The sequence below is a fragment of the Eptesicus fuscus genome, chromosome 11, assembly GCF_027574615.1.
Source record: "Eptesicus fuscus isolate TK198812 chromosome 11, DD_ASM_mEF_20220401, whole genome shotgun sequence".
In the NCBI taxonomy this organism is placed as follows: domain Eukaryota; kingdom Metazoa; phylum Chordata; class Mammalia; order Chiroptera; family Vespertilionidae; genus Eptesicus; species Eptesicus fuscus.
The window spans coordinates 68,134,177-68,158,768 of NC_072483.1; the positions used below are offsets into that span (position 1 = coordinate 68,134,177).

Consider the following 24,592-nt stretch of genomic DNA (forward strand, 5'->3'; position numbering starts at 1 on the left):
AAAAGGCTCTAATATTTAATTGCAAAGCTCCAAGTGATGTTGTATAAAATTGATCAATATGGATTTGTAGCTTTCTGATGGGTGTACTATATCTAACATTTTAACTAGTTGCCATATGTGGACAAATGCTTAAATATACTTGAGAGGTTTTTAGAACACTCAGGACACAACACATTTAGTTAAATGTTATTTTATTTCAATAAATTTCATTATCTTTTCAAAATCTTTAATGATCTTTAAAGTAAAATGTTTTAATTTGAAATTTTATCTTTTTTAGCGCTGCTTTACGTTTATGGACCGGGGCTTTGTGTTTAAGATGGTCAACAATTACATCAGCATGTTCTCCTCTGGTGAACTCAAGGTAAGAACCAATTGCAGAAGTGATTGCTTTATCAGCTATGGCAGTATAAATAAATAAATTGATCTCTGTGTATATGTGCGTAAAACATTAACTTCCCTATTCTCTGCATCAAAAAAAAAAAAATGTCTATACCAGTGAGAGGCCATCTTGTAAATGGTTCATCTATCTGCTGAGAAAGTCTCCCAAGTCCTTCCTTAATGGGGAACAAGGGAGAGTGGAATGAAAGTGTTTACATTTCACTTCTATGTCCTGTGGGTGGAGAAGAAATTGTTCTTTCCAGCGGCAGTTCTTATAGAACTCTAGCTCAGGACTGTATTGTTTAAGTACTGAAAGTCCCACCTCTGGAAATCCTTCAGTCTTGGGCAAAGTGGACAGTTGGCCACCCTGCCTAAATAGGGGCTACGTGTTGGGAGACAGGCAGGAAACAGTGCTCTAGGGAGGAGTGGTTCTCAAAGTGAGGTTCCTAGGCCAGTGCAATAGCATCACTCAGAACTGAAGTCTATATTGTATCAAGACTTTCAGGTGATTTTTATTCATCTTCAAGTCTGAGGACCACTGAGTTTAGTATGGCATATGCTAAAGAGAAATAAGCCTGGGCCAGGTCATGCAAGTTATCAGTGAAGGTTCATTGGGTTGTAAGCAACAGAAGTTTACTCCAGTTTGAGTAAAAGCAAATTTATTGGAAGTTCTATTGGGAATAAATAGCATCAATGTAAAGATCTAGACTTGGAAAAGAGCTATAGCACAAGAATAATTGCCAAGAAGGAACCATTTGGCCAAAGTCTGCTGCTGCTGAATTGATAACACTCTTCTTAATATCTGCTTTCCAAAAAGGAAGTGTGTGGTCAGCCTGCTTTGGGTCACATGTCTGCCTCTTACCAGGAGAGACAGGGCATGTGAATTAGTAGTTCCTCATTAAACTTTCATTATTGGGAAGAAGGTAAGTCCTGAAGAAAAAATTACCTAGGTACTCTATATAATAAAAGGCTAATATACAAGTCAACCGAACAGCGGAGCGACCAGTTGCTATGACGTGCACTGACCACCAGGGGGCAGATGCTCAATGCAGGAGCTGCCCCCTGGTGGTCAGTGCACTCCCACAGCGGGTGCGCCACTCAGCCAGAAGCCTGGCTCAGAGCTGGCGAGCACAGCAGCAGTGGCGGGAGCCTTTCCCACCTCCGTGGCAGCACTAAGGATGTCCGACTGACAGGGAGTGGGCCTAAGCCTTCAGTTGGACATCCCCCGAGGGCTCCTGGACTGCAAGAAGGTGCAGGGATCCCTGAGTACACGAATCTCGTGCACTGAGCGTCTAGTTGTAAAATAATAACCAATGTAGAATGACCAAAAATAAAAAATGTTCATCTTATAGCTTTTCATGTCATGGTTAGGAATCTGAATATTATTTTTCTTGGCAGTTTTGATCAGGTGAGTTACCTAATTACCTATCATGTGGTTTTGAGCATCCAATTCTCTCTGTAAATAATTTTTGAAAGAATATTCTTTATTAATTCTCCAATTATGCATGAAATTTTAAGAATGTCCATTTAGATACAATTCCAGTAGACCTAAATTATATATTTTTTCAAAGACCAAACAGAAATTTCTCAATGAAGAATAATTAACATATAAATTAATTATGCTCTTCTTCACTTTTATGTATGAAGGATTAAGTCAAATACATTCATTTGTAAATTGCAGTATTTTAAATGATTGACTAAAGTTGCCACAAAATATAATTCTGTAATATTCAAGTGAATGAAATATATTTTATTTTGTTAGCTGATATTAGCAAATATAATGAACACAATCTGAGTCTTAAAAATTTATTACTTACCTTGCATGAGAGTGAAAACAGAACAGTTATGAATGTGCTGATTGTTTCTATTTATGTGGTTGTTCTTAGCTCATGTATTACAGTTGTCTTAGACCAAGTCTGAACTCCATTTATCACTGTGCTATTCAAAACATTATTGAAAGAACAGGCCTGTTTGCAAGAGTAGGGAAGAGGTAGAATTAATAATGTATCTTGAGAACAAATGGCATATGAAGAGAGATTCACTTTCATTTTTTATTGTCTTCCTATCTTCTTGAATCATAGGAATTGATTGTAGCAATCTGTTCTATGATCTGAGGGTAGTTGCAGAGCTCTGTGCATTTGGTGAGGCACTATTTTTCTCAAAATAAGTGTGCTATAAACTAAAAGAAGCAAAAAAAAAAATGCCTCAGTAAGGTAGGCTACAAATAAGATTACTTCCTGAGGAGGCCTTGATCAAACTCCCCAAATAGGAAGGCTGCCTGCATTTACCACTACGGAGGGGCAAAATTTCTTAAACTTGACAAATAGTCAGTGGTCATACAAAAGTAACCACATCTTCTTTTTAGGTACAAAAGTCAAGTGCAGATTCTTTGTTTTATTAACTTTCTTGGTGTGTGAATAATAGTCATTCAGCTTGTCTCTCTTTCAGACCTTATGCCAGTATAAATTTGATTTCCTTCAAGAAGTGTGTCAGCATGAGCACTTTATCCCTTTGTGTCTCCCCATAAGATCAGCAAACATCCCAGGTAATAATTCCCAGAGTTTTTATCGACTCCTACAAAATGAACACTTTTATTTGTTTGTTCATTGTTTTCCTGTTTCCTCAATCTTTGTTTTGTTTGAACTTGCCACATGGGTATTAGACCCAGACAATGAGATTAAAATGTAAAAGAAATTGTTGGCCTGTGATAATGGATACAGCCCTATGATTCTCAATGTTTTCTATATTTCCTTTTTCATTAAAGAGAAGGCCAACAACAAAATTATAAAATTGGTGATTGTAGATCAAAGAATTTTAACCTAGAGCCATACTGTCTTTCACCATACTGGCTACAAAAGACATCTTTCCTTTGATTTGGAGAGATAAAATTACATGGAGGAAAAGTTATACTTTGTGAGTATAAATTCATTCCTAATTACCAGTTAAGGTGTGTAATTATGTTGAATGCAATTCCTCAAAATGAGTCTGAGACAAAGAAACTGGTACCTTGGAAGGAAGGCAGGCAGGCAGGTAGGTGGACAGCACTATGAACTCCTGATATCTCTAGGTCAGAAAGACACAGAAATAGGTGTGCAGAAAAGAACTGGGCTCCACAATTTGTTTACTATGCTTAGTATAGCCTAAATGGTCTGCAGAAAAACTTTCATTTATTACATTTGGTATATACATATATTGTCCATTCTCTACCATGATCATATACTAGGGTGACCATAGTAGAGAATTATCACCCACCTAGATATCAGAAGCTCATCAAACATCAAAATGCAAAGAAAATACTAAAATTATTTAGGAACTTTAATTTTTTTTAATTTTTAAATTTATTGGGGTGAAAGCTATACTAATAAAAGGGTACTATGCTAATTAGGGTGGACATCTTCCAGATGTCCTTCTGGACAAAGCTGTAGCGGCTGCCCGAGGCTCAGGCAAGCTGCAGATGGCGCCTGCCACTGAGTGGGCCCGAGGCTCAGGCAAACGAGGGCTGAGCCAAGGCTCAGGCAAGCAGTGGTGGCTGCTAGGGCCAAGGCTCAGGCAGTCATGACTGCGGGCAGTGGCAGCAGCAGAGGCGTGATGGGGACATCTCCTTCCCCTGATCAGCCGGTTGCCTCCCACAGAGGGAGGCCACACTGCAGCTCCGAAGCAGTCAGTAGGACATACCCTGAGGGCTCCTGGGCAGGTCGGGCTGAGGGACCCCCCACCCTAGTGCACGAATTTTCATGCACCGGGCCTCTAGTTGGTTAATAAAATTGTACAGGTTTTAAGGGTACAATTCCCTAATACATCATTTGTACATTGCATTGTGGGTTCAGCACCAAAAGTCAAGTCTCCTTCCATCATCATACAAGGTGGGGGCAAAAGTAGGTTTAGAGTTGTGAGTATGCAAAATGCAGTTTAATCTTGTATTATTATTTATTAATTATTGTATTATTCTCCATATGAACAACTATAAACCTACTTTTGCCCCACCCTGTATATTTGACCCCTTTTACCCTTAAAATACTTTACTTCTAAGCAGTGAGTAAATTATTCACAGGGTACAATTTTTACATTCATGGAAAACACTAACTGAGATGATAAACTCCGCCTTAAATCTGTTATAGTTTGCACTAATGTTTTGGAGGGAAAAAGAATAAAGTACATTATTTTTACAAAAAGTACTGTGTCTGATGCTCAAATAGAAGGCTAAGAATTAAAATAATCATGTTATGGCATTCTCTTTAATGAAATAAACAACCTAAAGCATTTCTCTTGAAAAACAAAGCTTTATTGAAGTGATTCCTATTTTAGGACAATATATTTTAATTTTTCAGTATATATTACACATCATTAATGAACAGAGTATGTATCTGAGTATGGATATATCTGAACTTTTTGTTTATTTGTATTAAATCCAGATCCTTTGACACCTTCAGAATCAACTCAAGAGGTGCATGCATCAGGTAAATAGTGTAATTTTATATGATATTACCTAAGCATCAATGACCACATCATAGTCCAATAACATTGATGAATATAGATACTATAAATTTTCAGTTTCCAGATGCTAATAAATAGCCATATTTTTAATACCATATAGTCAAAATAAACAAAATATTGTCTGAACTTTTCTCCAGTCACAAATAATTAAATGATTCGCCATCTTGAATTCTTTTATATTTTATTCTCTAAAGCTTGATTTTTCTTAATTTTCCAAAGTTCCTGCAATTTCCTTAGAGTTTATCATAAATAAAATTCCAGCTATATATAATAGCATACCTGTTCAATGTAACTAGCTTTATATGATATATTTCTTTCAATAAACCACAACCTGGTTTGGGCTATATTTTCAAGATTGAAATTATTGGAATCCTATAATTTGAATATAATACATATTCCATTGGCACACTATACTAATCATAACTACCTTGCTGGTTGTCCTGAAAACTAACTAAGATACTTCTTATCAAGTGTGTAGCCTAGTGTTTACTCACAGTGTAAGTTCTGTAAGTGGGTGCTAGTCCTATTATCAATAGTTACATTTAAGAACCCTATTGGACAATTCTGAATACATGCATTATTACTGGAAATTGTAACACTGCTTTCTTGGTAATTCAGGCTCAACAGTTTGCAGCCTCCCTTGGTTTTCCTCTCTCCTTGCTCTGTTACATCCTTCAGAAAATTTGTTCTGCTGATATTACGTCTGCTACTTTGACCCTACTACCCCAGGCCCTCTAATTCTCCCCTCTCTCCACTACTGCTATAGCCTCTTGTATTATATCCCTCCCTGCACTCTAATTAATTTACATCCTGCCACCATATTAGTAAATCAATAAAGCACAGGTCTGATTGGACCACTGATCTCAAAGCCCAGAGTGACTTATCTACTGCAATTGGAATTGCTACAGAAGTGCAAAAAGCAGAGAAACCTAAATGCCAGCTAGCGAATTTGTACTTAAGTTTCCCATCAACTAGTCCCAATGTGGCTCACATCTTAATCTCATCACTCCTCTTTTGGGAACTGTATTTAATGTCCCCCATATCTGTGTTCCCCACATACCCACTTTCACAATGCTGTGCCATTGAAATCCTACCCCTTCTCCTCCCAGTGTCCTCTTCTTTCCTCGTTGCCTCCATTTGCTCACACACCTGCACTTCCAAATCTTAAGCATCCTCATTGGCCCATTTCAACATGTTACTTTCAGTTGACCACTTCTGATTCCTTCAGACAGACTATTTAGGTTTTTCTAGTCTCAGCTATAATACTGTAGGGATGCCACTTTCATGGAGCTTGATATCTGACATCATGCATTATTTGTATTAATATACACACAATATCACCCTATCTTCCTGAATGTTCCTCTCTCATATTTCTCATCTCTGTGGCAAGCTTATATCCCTGAATTCAGGAAGGAGTTGATAGTTGTTTGATAAACCTGTCATGATTATAAAGTGACCATTTGATTTTCAATAATATGATCTCTCTTCTTGCCTCACGAAGATATGCCTGAATATTCGGTCACTAATGAATTTTGCCGCAAGCACTTCCTAATCGGGATTCTGCTCCGAGAAGTTGGCTTTGCTCTGCAGGAAGACCAAGATGTCAGGCACTTAGCTTTAGCTGTCCTAAAAAATCTAATGGCTAAGCATTCATTTGATGATCGATACAGAGAACCAGTAAGTGGTCTTCCTTTCTCCCTTCCCTAAACACAGTTTAATGGCACACTGCATTAAATGCATAATCAAACCGAGGGGTCCATTGATTTTTACGTGAATCATTTCTTTTGGCTCCCTTCTTACCTAGAGAAAGCAGGCCCAGATAGCAAGTTTATACATGCCCCTCTATGGCATGCTCCTGGACAATATGCCAAGGATTTACCTGAAGGACCTGTATCCTTTTACTGTCAATACATCGAACCAGGTAAGTTTGCATACTATTTCCAATGTCTATTTGAATAGTTAGCCTTTCTTATACCACTTCCACCTATTTGTGAGTGACTAAGAATTAGCAGTTCCTGCTAGGTGTTTTTGAGACATTCATGTCAGTGTCACTGGTTCCAGACTGGTCACTGAAGCCTTCTATCTAGCCCATCTCTCCAGCACTTTTTTTCCTTTTCCTCTGTTCTCTGCATCGTTTTCCAGTTCTCTCCAGTTTTTACCAGGTTCCCCTGTTACATCCATGGCCCCATCCTCAGTATACCTTCCCACCACCTTTTGGTATCAGTTATATGACCACCTGGTTGTTGTATAGCCAAATGCCTTCATTATAGTCACAGCCTAGGAGTAGCCTGTTTGTCCTCCTTTCTCCACTGAGTCATCACAATGACTGTAAAACAACCCTCTTGGGATCAGTTACCTGTGTTCAAATCCCCGATGAATGAACTTACTGCTGACCCAGTTTACTATACGAGATACTACCATCTAGAAGTTAGGTGCTATGCCTTAGGAATTTGGGGGAGGGACCTTATTCAAATCCTAGTAGTATCAGTTACTATTTATGTGTTATTAGGTAAATTATCCCACTTCTTTAAGCCTCTAATTTCTTATTTATAAAATGGGATAAAATACCTCCATCCCAAGATTCTTATGAGGGTTAAATTGCGTAATAGAAAACACTTACCATAGAAATTGGAACATACTAATTATTTAAAATCTGGTTTTTAGTAATAGTAAAATACATAAGATAACCCATGATAATGATGATATAGAACATATAATATAATCCATGAATATAATTATTCCATCCATTTAATCTATATCTAAAAGGTAGTTTACACTGCATTGTAAAAAATTTTAAATCACATATGAAATCAAATGTGCCCCAGAGTATGGTTTTGACTATATTCATTTTCACTGCCTTCTTTGGCAGAAGACCTTTGCTGGGATATAAAAGATCAAATCAAGTACCATGTAATTGAAAGTATAGTGAATTTTATATGTATTTTATATTTTTTAAAGTATACGTGGCTTTACAATGTTGAAATATGATGATTTCCATTAATTTCTTCTGTGCTTTGAATACAGGGGTCTAGAGATGACCTCAGCACCAATGGGGGATTTCACAGCCAGTCAGCAATGAAACATGCAAACTCTGTGGACACATCATTTTCTAAAGATGTTTTAAATTCCATAGCAGGTACTTAACACTTGTGTTTAACCCTCATCCATGTTTACCTTGTACATCATCGTGCTTTTCACCCACTCCACAATCCATTACCCATTATCTCTATGGCACAGAGTACTATATTTATATAGCTAAAGTATCTTTTTACATATTTCTTGGAATGCCATCCAGCAGCTTCCTCTTCTACTTAGCTTTCATTTTTACTTGGCTCAGATGTTATCAAATTGCTTCATTCTGGAAACAATATTTAAGTTTTCATTGCACATAGCCTTTTAAGATATAATAGCCCTTCAACTTCAAAGAGTATTTTAAGAACTGTTTTTGGAAATGTCATCTTGATTTCTTTTATACTGTCAAAAATTGAAAATTTCTTCCCCCAAAGTATCCTTGTGAACTTTTACTAAAGCATTTTTTAAAAGAGAAGCTTTATCTTAAAAGCTGTTTAAGAAATCAAAAGAACAAGCTTTACTTTATTTCCATTTATAATGCTCTAAATTTTTCTAAATCCTTAATGTTGACATGGCCATTGTAATGACACTTTAAAATGTGGCATTTCTCTAATGCCAATCCCAGACTCCATTATGTCAGTCTTTGAGAATACTGCTCAATGTTCAACATCTTTTTGGTTCATTGTTAGAGCTGTCTGTGTGTCTGTGCCCATACATCTCATTATCATCTGTGTGCTGTGGCTTGTGTTTGCAGCATTTTCATCAATAGCTATTTCTACAGTAAACCATGCTGATTCCAGAGCATCCTTAGCAAGTCTTGACTCCAATCCAAGTACCACTGAGAAGAGCAGTGAGAAGACTGACAACTGTGAAAAGGTGGGACTTCCTTTCCAGACTTGCTCAGCACATTAGGACTCAGCAATCTCTTACTCTTACTCAATCCTTATTGGTTCTTTGATTCCTAGATCCCAAGACCTTTGTCTTTGATAGGCTCAACACTTCGATTTGACAAGTTAGATCAAGCCGAAACCAGGAGTCTTCTTATGTGTTTTCTTCACATTATGAAGAATATTTCAGAGGGTAAAGAGAAATCTTTAAAATTAAAACTTTAAAAAAAGAATAACACTTCGAATTTCAGAGTCTCATACTATGTGGTGTTTCCTTTCAGAGACTCTGATTGCCTACTGGCAACGAGCACCCAGTCCAGAGGTGTCTGACTTCTTCAGCATCTTGGAGTAAGTTATAGTGTTGATTAGTTAACTCTCATTTTCTGGAACCTTCTAAATAGTTCATTATACCATGCTGCATTTTAAGCGCTTATATGGTGAATTATCTATCAATAACAATGCATAAAACCTACATCTATATATTTATGTGTGTGTGTGTGTGTATATTGAGTGTGTGTGTGTGTGTGTGTGTGTGTGTGTGTGTGTGTGTGTGTAGTGCACTGACCACCAGGGGGCAGACTCTCAACACAGGAGCTGAAACCACAGGCATGGAAACATGGAACAGACTGATGAATCACAGAGGGAAGCGGGGAGGGGGGAGGATGAGAAGAGGTTAACCAAAGATCTTGTATGCATACTGCAGGCCTGGTGCACAGATTCATGCACCAGTGGGGTCCCTCAGCCTGGCCTGTGGGGATTGGACCAAAACCGGCTCTCTGCCATCCCCTGAAGGTCCTGGATTGCATTAGGGCACAGGCCAGGCCAAGGGACCCCACCAGTGGATGAATCTGTGTACTGGGCCTCTAGTATTTAAATAAAATTTAACATTTTTAATGTATAAGAGGGAAATAACTAGAATGTGACTTTTTTCCTTTCTAGCGTCTGTCTTCAAAATTTCAGATACCTAGGAAAACGCATTATAATAAGGTAATCATTTTAAGCTCCAATAGGTCAGTCTGTTCTTTTAGAGTTATGACATATATTAATGCATCAGGTTAGATTTACAAATATATGTTAGAAATCTTAAAATGCAATAAAGATTATAAGGTTGACCTCCCATTCGAAGTTTGACAATAGCCCTATCTCCATAGCATAAAGCTTTAGAGGTAGAGAAGCACAAAACACATTTCTCAAAGGAAGTCTCATTTCATGTATCTTTGAACAAATTATCTACCTGTTTAGGGATAAAACTTGGAAGGTACCAATTTAAGAAAATATTTTAAGTAAAATAAAAAGAAAAATTAATCTGAAGTAGCTTTGTGCTGCCATTCTTTCTTCATGAGTGACCGCAAAGTTCCCAGCACCTTCACTAAACCCCCACTTCCCTGTTTCCAGAAGAATGTGTGATTTCATTTTTCATAGCATGTGAATTTGCAAATGCTGAGCTATGATTAAAACATCAACATTTCCTGCAGGAAAATTGCTGCTGCATTTAAATTTGTGCAGTCCACCCAGAACAATGGAACTCTCAAAGGATCGAATCCTTCCTGCCAAACATCAGGCCTCCTGTCACAATGGTAATGTCACATTTGCTTTGTATTTAAAAACATAGTGTGTATATATGTATGTGTATTTATTTATGTATTTGTGGGGGTGGCTATACATGCATGTGCACATACACATATATATGTATGTATATGTATATGTATATATATGTGTGTGTATATATATGTATACATTTTAAAACAAATACAGATTTAAAGTAATTCTATGTTTCTGTGAAGAAACTTAAAATGCAATAAAGATTATAAGGTTGACCTCACATTTGAAGATTGACAAATATAAACAACTAGGAAAGCAAGGGTTCTTCTAGAACAGATTTTACTTTTTAAATATTGCCTTCTAAATATAATTTCACACAGTTGAGTTATGCTATCTTCCTGATTGACCAATAGTCAACTTCACATCTATAGAATCCCAGCATTTATTGAATATCAATGAGTATGCTTGTGTAAATTTAAATTTAGTATCTATTATTCTTCTCTTATCTTTCTGAACCTTTTCTTGGCTTAAAGAAAATTTCTTCAAAAGTATTTCAAGCCCCTTTTATCATGTCACCTCTAATCAATAATTTTCATAATAGGTCTCAATTTTTAAAATGTTATATATTTGACTCAATATAGAATATTTGAATGAACATTTGGATATCACATGTCCATTATTTTAACCATTTTTCTTATTTAATTTTCAGGATGAACACCAATTCTGGTCATGAAGGACATAAGCAGTCCAGATCACAAACTTTACCTATAATTCGAGGCAAAAATCCACTTTCTAATCCCAAACTCTTACAGATGTTAGACAATACCATGAGCAGTAAGTAAATCAGAAATAATTGGAACAAGATGTATATTCTCAAGATGTATGTAGGACATGAAATGCATGATAATGATTCAAAAATAGAAAGAATACTGTTGTGCTACTGAGACCACTATTTTTCAGGCTTGCTATGGTCCCGAGTGTTCTTAGAGGAGGCACTCACCATGGAGAGCTTAAAAATCTGAGTGTTCTTATGAGAAACAAAGTGGGAAAGCAAAGCACTCGGTATCATATGCTTAGTGTAGCTCCTCTGGAAAAAAAATGGTATTATAAATGTTATGCAGATCCCTCTCAATCCTATTGTTTATTGTCTGCTCTGTGGGAAGAAGAAAATGTGGTTTAAACATGACATCCTGAATCCAGTGATACCCACATTTCAGCTTGTGCATGAGGAAAAATAAACAAGTAACAGTATTTTGTATCATGTAAATGTTAGCAATTGTGGACATGTGACCAAAGTTAGCTGTTTGAAAGTATATGCCTTATCCTATAAATGCACTTAATGCCTTTCTCAGAAACAATTCATGCAGACTGCCCACTGAGACTGTACATTTGGTCTATTAGCCTGGGAGCCTAAAAGTTGACCCAGACTGATTATGGAAGAAATATGAATTTGTCATTGATGGAATTAATGGAAAATGGTAGGAACTAACGGAAATAGACCACTCTGGTCTTTGGAAACTCTACAGCTGACAGAAGAAAAGGGCACACAGTCTTCGTTCAAGCTGTTACAAGATACCATAGACTGGGTGACTTAAACGACATTTATTCTCATAGTTCTGAAGGCTGGGAGATCCAAGATCAGTGTACCAGCAGATTTTAGGTCTGGTGAGAACCTGCTTCTTGTTTGCAGATGGCTGACTTCTTGCTGTGTCTTCACATGATGGAGAGAGAGAGGGATGATCTTTCTGGTGTCTCTTCTCATAAGGGCACTAATCTCATTCATGGGGCTTCAGGCTCATGACCTAATTACCTCTCAAAGACCTCACCTCCTAACGTCATCACATTGAAATTCACACTGACATATGAATTTGGGGGGGAGGGTGGACACAAACATTTAGTCTGTAGAATTCACTAAAGACTCAGTCTAGTGTTTTTGATTCAGCCAATAGGAAGTTGAATAAACCAAAGCATTTTACTTTAATAAATTATTGATCAAAACCAGTAAACACTGAATATGTAATAATAGAAGAAAGACCTTTATAGGGTAAAAGAGTTGTCTTAGATGTTTATATGAATGTCCCACTTTGTATTTTTAGGCAACTCAAATGAAATAGACATCGTGCATCACGTGGACACAGAGGCTAATATAGCTACAGAGGTTTGCCTGACTATTCTAGACCTGCTGTCTCTCTTCACTCATATTCACCAGGTGAGCGTGATCATAACAACATCTTCCGCAACATGTTAGAATGGAAGGTATAAAAGTCATGTGAAGTCAAGAACATGTATTAAAATATCTTATGAAATTATTTAGCCTTACATAAATCAACATACATGTGAGTGGAAAACATGTTAAAGATGAAGTTCAGATTTTATCAAAAGTTGACTGTTGCTTGATTGCTATACACATGTATGTATTTCACTATTGTCAAATAGTTGATGATACTCTTTCTAATTTTTCCTGCTTCACTATCAAGCAAAATGACTGAGTAAGAATGTGACACTGCTTTTCATTCTCAAAGGGAGAGACATATGACAGCTAGATCCAATAGCCTAATAATGTTGAATATTTTTCACGTGCTTATTTGCCCCCTGGATTTCTTTGGTGAAATGATACCACTACATACTGTTATAATGGTTACACTTAAAAAGACTGACCATACCAACTTTTGGCAAAGAACTCTCATTCACTAATAGGGGAGATGCCAAATGGTACAAACACTTTGGAAAACAGTATGTCGGTATAAAATGTTAAGCATTTATTAACCCACCATTCCAATATTAGGAATTTATCCAGAAGAAATCAAAACATTTCTTCAGCCATAGCCACCAATGAGGCTCAGTTGGAGAGTCATCCCATGCACTGAAGGGTCATGGATTCAGTTCCTTGTCAGGGCACATACCTGGGTTCAGGGTCAATCCCCAGGAGGCAGCTGATTGATCTCTCTCTCTCTCTCTCTCTCTCTCTCTCTCTCTCTCTCTTTCTCTCTCTTCCTTCCTTCCTTCTTTGGGTGAGAATTTTTTAAAGCATTTTCCCACACAAAGCTTTGTACACAAATATTCATGGAAGCTTTATTTTTAATAACTAAACACTGGAAACAACTTAAATGTACATCAACAAATAAATGGCTTAGAAAATAAATGATGTTATATCCATATAATAGAATACAGCTTAGTTATGCTCAGTGAAGAAAACCAAACAGAAAGAGTATATACACTTACGATTCCATTTATAAAAAAATTTCATAAAATGCTAACTATAGAAATTTTATGTTAATTAAATATCAATAAAGCTATTAAAAACATTAGCTAGCTGTACCTAATGAGTTCACAGATGTTAAGGTTTAAACTATAAAAAGTTTGATGTGCTGAATAAAGTCTACACTAAACAGAATGAATACATCAAGAAAGTCCTGCGGGTGAAAGCTCAGCATGGTGGTAGAAAAAGCAATAACCATATTTCAATTTTTTATTGCTCAGTGGAAATATTACTCAAATAACATACATCTCACAGGCTTTACAAGTGCCTATGATGACTTACCTGTCTGTGATCTTATTTCCTACCTCTCTTTGCTATCCCACCCCACTCATTCTGCTCTTTTTTCTCAGCTTTGAGCTCACAGTCTCCTTTCTAAGTCAAGTTCTTGGTACTCAAGCCTCCCTCCTTGGACAGCCCTCCCAGATCTGCCCCCAGCACACTCCTTTAGCTCACGTGTCAATTCATCCATTAAAGAGGTCATACCTAACCACCCTATCTAAAGTGCAATCCTACTCCCAAAGCAATTTCTTTCTATCATAATATATCATTATACTCTGTTTCCTTATTTAGTACTTTTTTTTTCCAGTCACTACTCTGTCAGTTATACTGGGAATGTAGACCTTCTCCTCTTATTCAGCATTTTATGTCCAGCACCCAGAATTGTGCCTACCATTCTATAGGTTCACAACAAATATCTTTTGAAAGAACACAGGTGTCCCTTTCCTCATCCTAAATAACTTCTGTGTTAAATTTCCAGCGACAACTCCAACAATCTGAATGTCAAAATTCATTAATGAAAAGAGTCTTCGATACCTATATGCTCTTTTTCCAAGTAAACCAGTCAGCCACAGCGCTAAAGCATGTGTTTGCGTCCCTCAGACTGTTTGTATGCAAGGTAAGGGTGCTCCAGCTTCCAGCGAAAGCTCAGTGAATGATGATCATAAATGCATGTTAATCCTTACTTCTCTGGTATGGAGAGAAGGTATGTTTTCTTTTATTTTGGTTTATTTGGTTTTATCAAATCTTTGATTGGTGATCTCAAAATAAGCTCATAGCCTTGACAACCTTTTGGCTTAGATATCAGAAGGGAATAAAATTAACATCTGGCCACCAATTCTTTGAGTAAGTGTTTGTGGCAGAGTTAGGTAAAATGCACACCATGAGCTGTGAAGCCCATTCATGCCAAGTTAAAGGTTCCACATTGAAGTAGCTACAGCTATGACCTCTTAGGGCCCCTGCAGCTTACAGTGTTGGGTAAATAGAAAACATGTCAAAGCTCTGGCTCAATGCTTTCGGGTTATCATTAGTTATTTATACAAGGGATACTTAAAAAATAGAGAATGATTGTTTTTAGGGGAAAAAAAGAGAGAAATACTAAGATAGACTTTAACAAGCAAAAGTATATCCTCTCCCACTTGCAAATAAAAGAAAAAGACTCATTTAAAAGAAAAGAAAGAAGGATTTCATTCTCAGGGATTTTAAAATATGAGAGTGAACAGAGCACAAGGAAGGAACAGGGCTGACCTCACCAGTGTTTCCATTCCCACAGTTTCCTTCAGCGTTCTTTCAAGGGCCTGCCGACCTGTGTGGATCCTTCTGCTATGAAGTCCTAAAGTGCTGTAACCACAGGTCACGGTCAACTCAGACAGAAGCATCAGCACTTCTGTACTTTTTCATGAGGAAGAATTTTGAATTTAACAAGCAGAAGTCAATTGTCCGATCCCACTTACAAGTAAGTGCTGCCAGTTTTCATTAGTGCTATTGTTAATGCCACAACTCTGTCTCAGCATTGATAGAAGCTTACTGTCCTCAGAGCAACCAGTGACCAATTCCTCCTCCAGACTCTGCCCTTAAAGGTGCCCATCACATTCAGTTCTGATTCATGGGCAGAGGGCAGCTGGGCAGAAGCCAGCAAAGTCCATAACTCCACCTGGACTTGTTCTTTCTTCTGCCAGGGAATAGAGTCATACAGAACACACAAGTCAGGAATCCAGGGCTATCTCTAGGATGCCAAATCTCACCAGATTCTAAATGCATACATTTCTTTCTTCAAGACATCCCAAGATTCTTGCAACCTTCCTTAAGTATTTAAGTTTATAAGAAAAGCCCAAGATCACATGGCCTTTAAAGATTTAAAACAGAGAGATATCATTCATTGGATCTAGAGGGAGAAATTAATGGTACATTCAACTAATCCAATGGATTTCTTTATAACTCCTATTTCTAAGTTACTTACTTTTGAGGTTTCATTTTTCTTCTCTCTTTCAGCTCATCAAGGCCGTAAGTCAGTTAATAGCTGACGCTGGAATTGGAGGCTCTCGGTTTCAACATTCCCTTGCAATTACCAATAATTTTGCTAATGGAGACAAACAAATGAAAGTAAGAAATGCTTTGTGGGATTTTTAAATAATTAGGAATAAACTAAACTGATTGTTTTTGTGAGATATCTAACTCATTTAAAAATACGAATATGTTATTTTGTTTATTGAGACATTACTTACATTGTTTGCTTCTTTAAACTGATAATCAGCTCTTACACTTTCAGAATATAATCTGTTAAGTGGAATTTCCAAGATGTGTGGTTGAATGGTGTGTAACAAGAGAACTTACCACAAATATCCAGAAATCCAACGGTTCTCTTATAATTCCATTCTTAGCCAAGTTTATCTTATCTTTTTTGGGGATGGGGGGGACTTTCCAAAGACTTCTCTTTTAGTCACTATACTGAAAAATCCAGGTCTAATGTCTGGCTTCAGGCATAGCTAAATGCAGGGATCAAAATAATTTTTTCTGATGTCCTCCTCCTACTGCCTCTACTTCAGCATGTCTCCCTAACTCTCAGTTCAACTTTCCTGTGTTTATTCCATATACGGGAGAGCTCTCCCATGAGTTTACTCTCTGGTAGTATTCCTTGAGTGGAAAAAGTACCTTATTCCTTAGTGCCAATTGAAGCTCCAGTACTGAATCTCCTTCATCCAACCTTGTGTCATATGCCCCTCCCTAAACCAATTAATGTCACCTCCGGGATCAAATAATGTGATTGGCCAGGCCAGTATCATGTGCCAGCCCTGGTGCCTGGGAATGAAGTAGACCCACTCAAATAACATGAACATGAGCCAGAAAGGAGAGCATTTGAAAGGACAATCAAGATGCTATTACTAGAAGGAGGGGGGCTAGAAAACCAAAGAGCAGGCCCTACAACAATTCTTATCTTCAAATGTATATAACCACAATCACAACATGTATATATGCATGTATAAATATGCATGTATAAAGAATGTACATATTTATGAGCAATATGTAGGATGCATCAAACTGAGATGACAAACCACAATTAACAGCCTCACTTCTGAATTCTAAGCAGGTTATGACTCAGGCTCTCTCTTTTCCAAAGAACAGCAATTTCCCAGCAGAGGTGAAAGACCTGACTAAACGTATAAGGACTGTTTTGATGGCCACGGCTCAGATGAAGGAGCATGAGAAGGACCCCGAGATGCTGGTGGATCTCCAGTACAGCCTGGCAAACTCCTATGCGAGCACCCCGGAGCTACGGAGGACCTGGTTGGAAAGCATGGCCAAGATTCACGCTCGAAACGGAGACTTGTCAGAGGTGATTGGCAAAGGCTGTCATTCTCCATCAGCATTGTCCTTTGATAAAGCTCAATTGGATTTTCATTTACAGCAGGAACATAAAAAGTTATTATATATTTCCACCAATCTAAATATTGCTTCACTATATGTTATGTGCATTAAATTTGCATGTAGGAATCAAATAAAGGCCAGAGTCTGTGGGGACAACTGTAATTATAGGCTATGCAATGAATGCAGAGCTGAATTCTACACACCTGAGGCTTTAAGGGTGTGTGGAAATTAAGAGTTACATAAATTAATGGTCTGTGTTTTAAAACTTCTTCCCTGTAATTGGAGTTGGATGGGGAAGCTCACCACCATGATGAGTAAATTCAGATTAGGGTCAACTGTCCTCATTTGCAGCTAGACTGAACTGGTGATGTAAAAATTAATACTCCTGAGATCCAGGTAAGTGAAGAGGGTCCATTGTGTGAAGGTTATAAATCAATAGCTAACATTTCTATGTCAATTTAAATGATGGGTGGATTTATGAGCAGCAATTCACAGTACCAGATGGCTTCCAGACACCAAATGGAGAAGTTTTGCCTTATTCCCAGAAATATGCACTCTTTGGGGAGAGATAATTTGTCTGCGGCAATCCTAAAGCTCTAACAATGCTTGCAAGGGGCTCTGGGATAGAAACAAAACCTTGCTTGGTGGCTATTTGGTGAGGACAAAATGCGAAACTCTATTTGCCTTGAACTGCTGTAAAAATGGAAAAGTTCCTCCATAAAACTTCAAAGGGAAAAGCTGAAGTCATTTGGACCCTTCAACATGTCAAGTTCTGGTAGGCGTCCAGCAATGTTCAAGGCTTGACAGGATATGTTAGAGAATAATAGAATGTTGCCCGTGTCATCTGGTGGAGGGGAGCACACGTGACGCATTAGGTCACACTATTTAACCAAGTGAGGCGACCACTTGAAAGGCAACGGATATTCGAGTGAGGACCATTCCTGGAGGCAGAAGAGGTAAGAAGGCAGCATTTGCCTTTCCAGTTTAGAACCAGAAGCTAATAGTTTTCACAAGGAAAGAGAGCTGTGAAAATATATAAACACATACATACATACAGGTGGGCAAAAATAGGTTTATAGTTTTGAGTACGTGAAATACAGAGTTTATTCAGCTATTGTAATAATCATAACCTGCATGTCTTTTTCCTTATGAACAACTGCAAACTAGTTTTGCCCTCCCCTGTAAATACTAAGAGACAAAGAGAAACTTAGATATTAAGGAAGATAAATCTTTGGGAAAATTCTTCAGGCCAGCTCTTCTTGAGAATTACATCAAGAAAGACAATCCCAAGTGTGCATTTTATTTTTGATTGTGAATTTTTTTGGAAATGTAATTGATTACTTTTAATTCTCTTACTTAAAAGATTCCTCCACATATTCTGACATGACATTAGTCCTAATTAGACAAATAGTAAAATGTGTGCTGCATCCTCCTCTGACACGGTTTCTGTTTTATTGCAGGCTGCTATGTGCTACATCCATATAGCCGCCCTCATTGCAGAATACCTGAAAAGAAAGGGTAAGATGACCAACCTTATGAGGGAGAAAAAGTCCAGAAATCAACATGTTGAAATCCAACTTAAAATTAATTTATTAATTTTAGATTTTATTACTCTTGGTTACGTTTTATTAAGCAACATTAATATTCACAGATATTTCTAATTACATTGTACTTTTAAGTTTTAACTTTCTTTCATGCCATTATCATGTTTATTTTATGTGCAAGGCTAACTGGTCAGCTTCTTGGATAGGTTAACGATTTCTGGTTTTGTAAGCTTGAATTAACACAAACATGTAGCATTGTCCTAACCTCATCTTGCACTACCATAGGTTACTGGAAAACGGAAAAGATTTGCACACCATCCCTGCTCATGGAGGATACCCACCCCTGCGATAGCAACCCATTACTAACCAGTCCCGGTGGAGGAAGTGAGTGGTCTAACAGCTCCTTTACCCACGGAACAGTGCAGAGGACATTAAACCTCGCTTAAGCTTTACTTCAACGAAATTCTTAAATGTATTCCTGGAAGCAAAAACCATGTCAGACCTACATTACTTACTCTGCAAAATCCCAAAGTTCCTAGCATTCATCCTAAATTTATGCAGTTTACATTACTGAAAAGTTTTCAGCAAATATAGCTGCATCTTATCCTATATTATTATGAGTTGTGGCCATATTTTGCTACCAATTTGCCTGCTAGTCTGCCTTTGGGATTTTATTCTGAAACTGATGGATTGTTTAAAATGGCAAGAGAAATCCATTTTCATTTTGAAATATAATAAAATTAGTCCAATATAGGGATGCAGAAGTGGAAACATATAAATATAGTGCATATACAGGACTATACTTATCATTGGCATGTTGTATTTCTTTTTTAAAAGCATAAACTGGTTCTGACAATTTCCAATATGTAAGAGTTAACAATACTTCCTTTAAAAATATTTCATCTTTAATGTCTTATAAAAATGATTTTATAGTGATAACTAAATAATTACTCTGAAAACAAGTTGGTAACATAGTTAATACATTTAATGTTTTCTTTTGCAAAATTGTTCAAACCCAAAGTTTATGAACTACAATATATTTTATAACTTAATCTTCTAAAAGCTGTGGTAAACTCAGTGTATAAAAAAACAGGAACAAATCTTTAGGTATAAAGATCAAAATACCTACACAAAAGGTAAATGACTTTAGTTACAGTATTTTGGAAACTTAATTGGTTCCTCATTCTTTTAAATATGTATATATTTTCTAAAAAGTTTCAGTGGATTTTGCAAACAAGACATTTGAACCCAGTGACCAAAGTGAACTGTGGACAGTGAGGTCATTTATTCGGGGACCTTGGAGAAGAGACCAGCCCTGGCACCATGGCTCATGCCCACACTAAAAGTCAGGAATCACCTTCCTCAGTTGCCGACTCCTTGTTTTTATTTTCATATGCAAGTCACCAAAGTTATCATTGTGGTTTTTTTTAACATGCCCTTCCTCCCCATCTCATTTTTTAATCATAATCAGATACTCTACAATTCCATAAAGCCTATGTCAAATTCTAGCTAAAAAACTAAATTGGAGAAACCTGGTAAAACTAGGTGTCAGTTTGAGAAGTTGTAGAAACTTCAATCCCAAAAAGTTGTGTGAACCTTTAATATTCAAAAACTTTTAAATACCCACTTTCAGATCTAAAATAATGTCAGAATATATCATACACATTGAGAAAATGTATTTGTTTAGTAAACTTTAAATTAAGGAAGGTGGTCATTTATGAGGCAGTAGCATCTATAATAATAAAAGCATTATATGCTAATTAGACCAGACATCCTTCCGGATGACCTTCTGGACGAAACCGCGGCAGGCAGGGGCCAAGGCAGAAGCAGCTGCCGCAGCAGCGGAGCCAAGCCCCTTGCACGAATTTCGTGCATCGGGCCTCTAGTATATATATATTTGAAATCCTCAGTATACTTTTTGTTACCATGTTTCTAAGTCAAAGAAGTAGACTACCTCTCATACAATGTGTAAATAATAAGAATATAGGTAAATATAGGTGACTCCAGGAAATACAGCTCTAATAATGATCAGCATCCTGTGAGAAGTATGTCATAACATTTCCTACTACCATCAGTTTTCATGTATTTTAACGTATGTTTAATTACAGAAAGAATATTATAGAGAAGTAGGAGCAAAGAATTTTTTAATATATTTTATTGATTTTTTTACAGAGAGGAAGGGAGAGGGATAGAGAGTTAGAAACATCGATCAGCTGCCTCCTGCACACCTCCTACTGGGAATGTGCCCGCAACGAAGGTACATGCCCTTGACCGGAATTGAACCTGGGACCTTTCAGTCCACAGGCTGATGCTCTATCCACTGAGCCAAACCTGTTAGGGCAGAGCATAGAATTTTAATTCAAGGATTCGTTTGCAGTAATTATTATAATTTTAACAGGTCTTGGGTTGATAATTTAGTTGCATAGCCAAGGAACTGATAATTTTTTATTGTCTAAAGTTTTACTTAAATATATTTTTGTTGATTTCAGAGAGGAAGGGAAAGGGAGAGAGAGATAGAAACATCAATGACGAGAGAGAATCATTGATCAGCTGCCTCCTGCACACCCCCTACTGGGGATCGAGCCCGCAACCTGGGCATGTGCCCTTGACTGGAATCAAACCCAGGACCCTTCAGTCTGCAGGCCGATGCTCTATCCACTGAGCCAAACCAGCTACTGCTAAATGAACTGATTATTAAAATGAAAACACCCACTGGAGCATCAGCTGTAACTTACAAAGCACATGCTCCATGTGAGGCACAGCACTAGGCTCCATACTGACAATACCTGAATTAGTTACCAATGACAAGTCTATGAGTTGGGTGCTGTTATTACCTCTCATTTACAAATGAGAAAATCAAGAGCAGTAAATCAACCGCCTCAGAGCTTATGGTTAGTTTGTGGTGGCCAGAGATCAAGACTGGTCTGTCGCCCCAGGCTGTGCTCCTAACCACTTTATTCCCCATCATTCAGATCTGATCCTTCCTCTAGGAACATGACCCATTATCAACTCTTGCCATATATATCGCAGAGCATGACCTTTTTATAATCTTGGTGGCAAAATGCTAACAAAAATTTTAAGATGGTTTCTAGATAATGCCAAAGGGTAAAAGTTAGTGAGTATTGAGCATTGCCATCCTAATGTGCTGACCATACCAGGTGTTTTCTCAAATATTAATCCTTTCACCCATCCTTTGAGATACATATCAATGTCTCTAGTATAACAAATGGGAGAAACGGGCTCAAAGAGGTTAACTAAACCAGAACATTGGAGCTACATCATCTACAAATCTTGTTTTTGGTCTATAATCCCATGCCAGCTTCTTATAGAAAATGTATCACCTACAAATAATACAGAATTACAAAAGGCTGACATTGATCACCTGGCAGGGAGTATTTACCAACAGTCATGGTCCAACCATCTCGCTGACTGCTGAGTGTTACACTACCACTTGGAACATCATGAAGCAAGGCATTGTCTAATCCAAGCAATACATGACTCAAATAATATTACATTTCTCTTGGTCCTCTCCAGGCATGTTCTCTATGGGCTGGCCAGCTTTTCTGAGCATTACCCCAAATATTAAAGAAGAAGGAGCAATGAAAGAAGATTCGGGAATGCAAGACACACCATACAATGAGGTTAGACCAAAGTAATCCAATGTACAGTAAATGAGTAAAAAAGATGCATTGATTTGTAATATCAAGCTAAATAGTAGGGAGAAAGTCTTATTCAGAAATCAAATAAAGTTACTCTATAATATGACTGAGGCAAAATGAAATGCAGGCTACAATTAAGCTAAGATTAATCAATATCAGACTTCATTGAGAAAGTATCATTTTCAATGAAAATTTAAACTAAACTTTACTTCTCTAAGATGGACCCAATATATATGATCAGCTCATATATAAGATACCAAATCTCTGGTCCTTTGGTAAATGTGGTAAGGGATGCTGAAATTTTTGTGAGCTGGTAATAACTTTTTTAAAATACATTAGAAAGTTTCTTTGCAAATATATTTGAAGAGAGGGGCTCACTAGTTTCTGCAAAAAACCTTCTGATATCAAACCATAGTTTTTTTTCTTCACTAATAAAAAGTATTTCTAACTGGGAATAACTTAGCAACGATTCTGGTGAAGAAACTAGAGCTCCCCTCATCAAGTAAGTAAAATATTACACAAGTTAATTTTTAAAAATCCTATTATATACTGTAGATTGAAAGTAAGAATACAGAAAGCAAATTTGGGGATGGATCTAATGAAATTTTACATGTAGTTCTACATAAATTTAATGTACATTGCAATTAAACAGTGAATTCAACTACATATTTGTATTAACTGTTTCAAATAACGTTTCAAAATATTTTCTTAAAAGACATTGTTAGAAACATTCCAATAATATTACCCACCTGCTTTAGAGAATGTATAATTGGATTCAATTGAACATTCATTAAACCACTAATATATGTGAAGCATTAAATTAAAGGTGGGAGACAGATATAAATCAGGCATAATTCCTGCTCTCAAAGAGTTTAGAACCTTGAGAAAGACAAACTTCCTTCAGAGTGGGTAGTATCCAGTCTGAGACCCATCTATACTACAAAAGGCCAGTGGCCATAATGCCAGAACGCCAGAACGACCAAACAACCGGTCACCAGGAGGTGCATGGAGCACCTCTCGGTCCCTCCCTTCCTCCACCCAGCTCACTCGAAGCTCATGGCAGCGGTGTAATGGCTCACGGCAGCAAGCTACTCACGCAAGAAGGGTCTGGGTCTTGCGAGATTTCACGTGCTGGGCCTCTAGTTAACTATAACTCCAGGCATTATATGTGACTACAATTAAAAGGGAACATTTTTTATGTGAATGTGGTTGGGATGGAGATAGATGGGACATAAATGAAAGTTCTCCAGACTTTGGCACTGGGTCTTGACATTTAATAGGACTTGAAGGTGTCAATAAAAAAAATAACATTCTGATAGGTGTGGCAACAAACAAAACAGGCAAAAGTGGGAAGGTGAGAATGAATCCTAAAAATGGTGTGGTATGGTCTGATATAGCCAACATGCAAAGTCAACATCGGGGTGCTGAGAGAGGGGCTCTGTCACGGAGGCTGGTGCTGGTCTCTGGAGCTCTTTGAATGCCATGCTAGAGAGTTGGGACAGCAATTCATAGAGTGGGGGTCCCACCAAGGTTCGGGGAGACCTCAGGATCATATTCATGTTTTAGAAAGAAGAATGACTGGAGAGGATCACAAAGAAAAAATTGGAGTGGGAAGACAGATTATCTAGAAGACTCTGCAGGGGTCTCAGAGTGAGCAGAGGTTCAATGGAAGTTGGGGACAGTGAGAATGGAAAGAACTAGGCAAATTGAAGGCATTTCTTAGATTTAAATTGGCAATATTAAGGAATTGATCAGGGGATGGGAATGAGGAAAAGGGCATAATCCAGATGACATCACCATCCCTTACTGGCTAAATGTAAATGCTAATAGCAAAAATAAGGAACACAGAGATCACACCATGAAAAAATTGACAATGCAGCTGTTTTGAAAGTAAGTTTCAGTGATAAGCTACAATGGCAATCATAAAATACCTTGCTTTGATTTGAGGAACTACAGCATATCCTAGTGGAGCAGCTATATATGTGTGTGGAGTTTCTCTGGAAGTCTGAGAGATACGAGCTCATCGCTGATGTCAACAAGCCCATCATTGCTGTCTTTGAGAAGCAGAGAGACTTCAAAGTATGTTTTCAAAACCCAGACATTAGTGACAACATC

The 24,592-nt window shown here is 37.4% G+C and overlaps 1 protein-coding gene across 3 annotated transcripts in view; it reads left to right on the forward strand.

Moving 5' to 3' along the window:
* DOCK10 (dedicator of cytokinesis 10) overlaps positions 1-24,592 on the forward strand; it is a 216,862-nt gene that overhangs the window by 173,266 nt on the left and 19,004 nt on the right. For all 3 annotated transcript variants that reach the window (XM_054723258.1, XM_054723257.1, XM_054723259.1), the window contains exons 29-49: positions 278-361; positions 2,827-2,923; positions 4,791-4,835; positions 6,374-6,549; positions 6,677-6,793; positions 7,897-8,008; positions 8,699-8,820; positions 8,910-9,024; positions 9,113-9,179; positions 9,771-9,818; positions 10,307-10,408; positions 11,083-11,207; positions 12,470-12,582; positions 14,390-14,527; positions 15,182-15,364; positions 15,901-16,011; positions 17,027-17,242; positions 18,735-18,792; positions 19,104-19,202; positions 22,353-22,459; positions 24,434-24,556. In XM_054723258.1, coding sequence (XP_054579233.1) covers positions 278-361; positions 2,827-2,923; positions 4,791-4,835; positions 6,374-6,549; positions 6,677-6,793; positions 7,897-8,008; positions 8,699-8,820; positions 8,910-9,024; positions 9,113-9,179; positions 9,771-9,818; positions 10,307-10,408; positions 11,083-11,207; positions 12,470-12,582; positions 14,390-14,527; positions 15,182-15,364; positions 15,901-16,011; positions 17,027-17,242; positions 18,735-18,792; positions 19,104-19,202; positions 22,353-22,459; positions 24,434-24,556 — 2,358 coding nt within the window. The remainder of the gene's footprint in view (positions 1-277; positions 362-2,826; positions 2,924-4,790; positions 4,836-6,373; positions 6,550-6,676; positions 6,794-7,896; positions 8,009-8,698; positions 8,821-8,909; positions 9,025-9,112; positions 9,180-9,770; positions 9,819-10,306; positions 10,409-11,082; positions 11,208-12,469; positions 12,583-14,389; positions 14,528-15,181; positions 15,365-15,900; positions 16,012-17,026; positions 17,243-18,734; positions 18,793-19,103; positions 19,203-22,352; positions 22,460-24,433; positions 24,557-24,592) is intronic.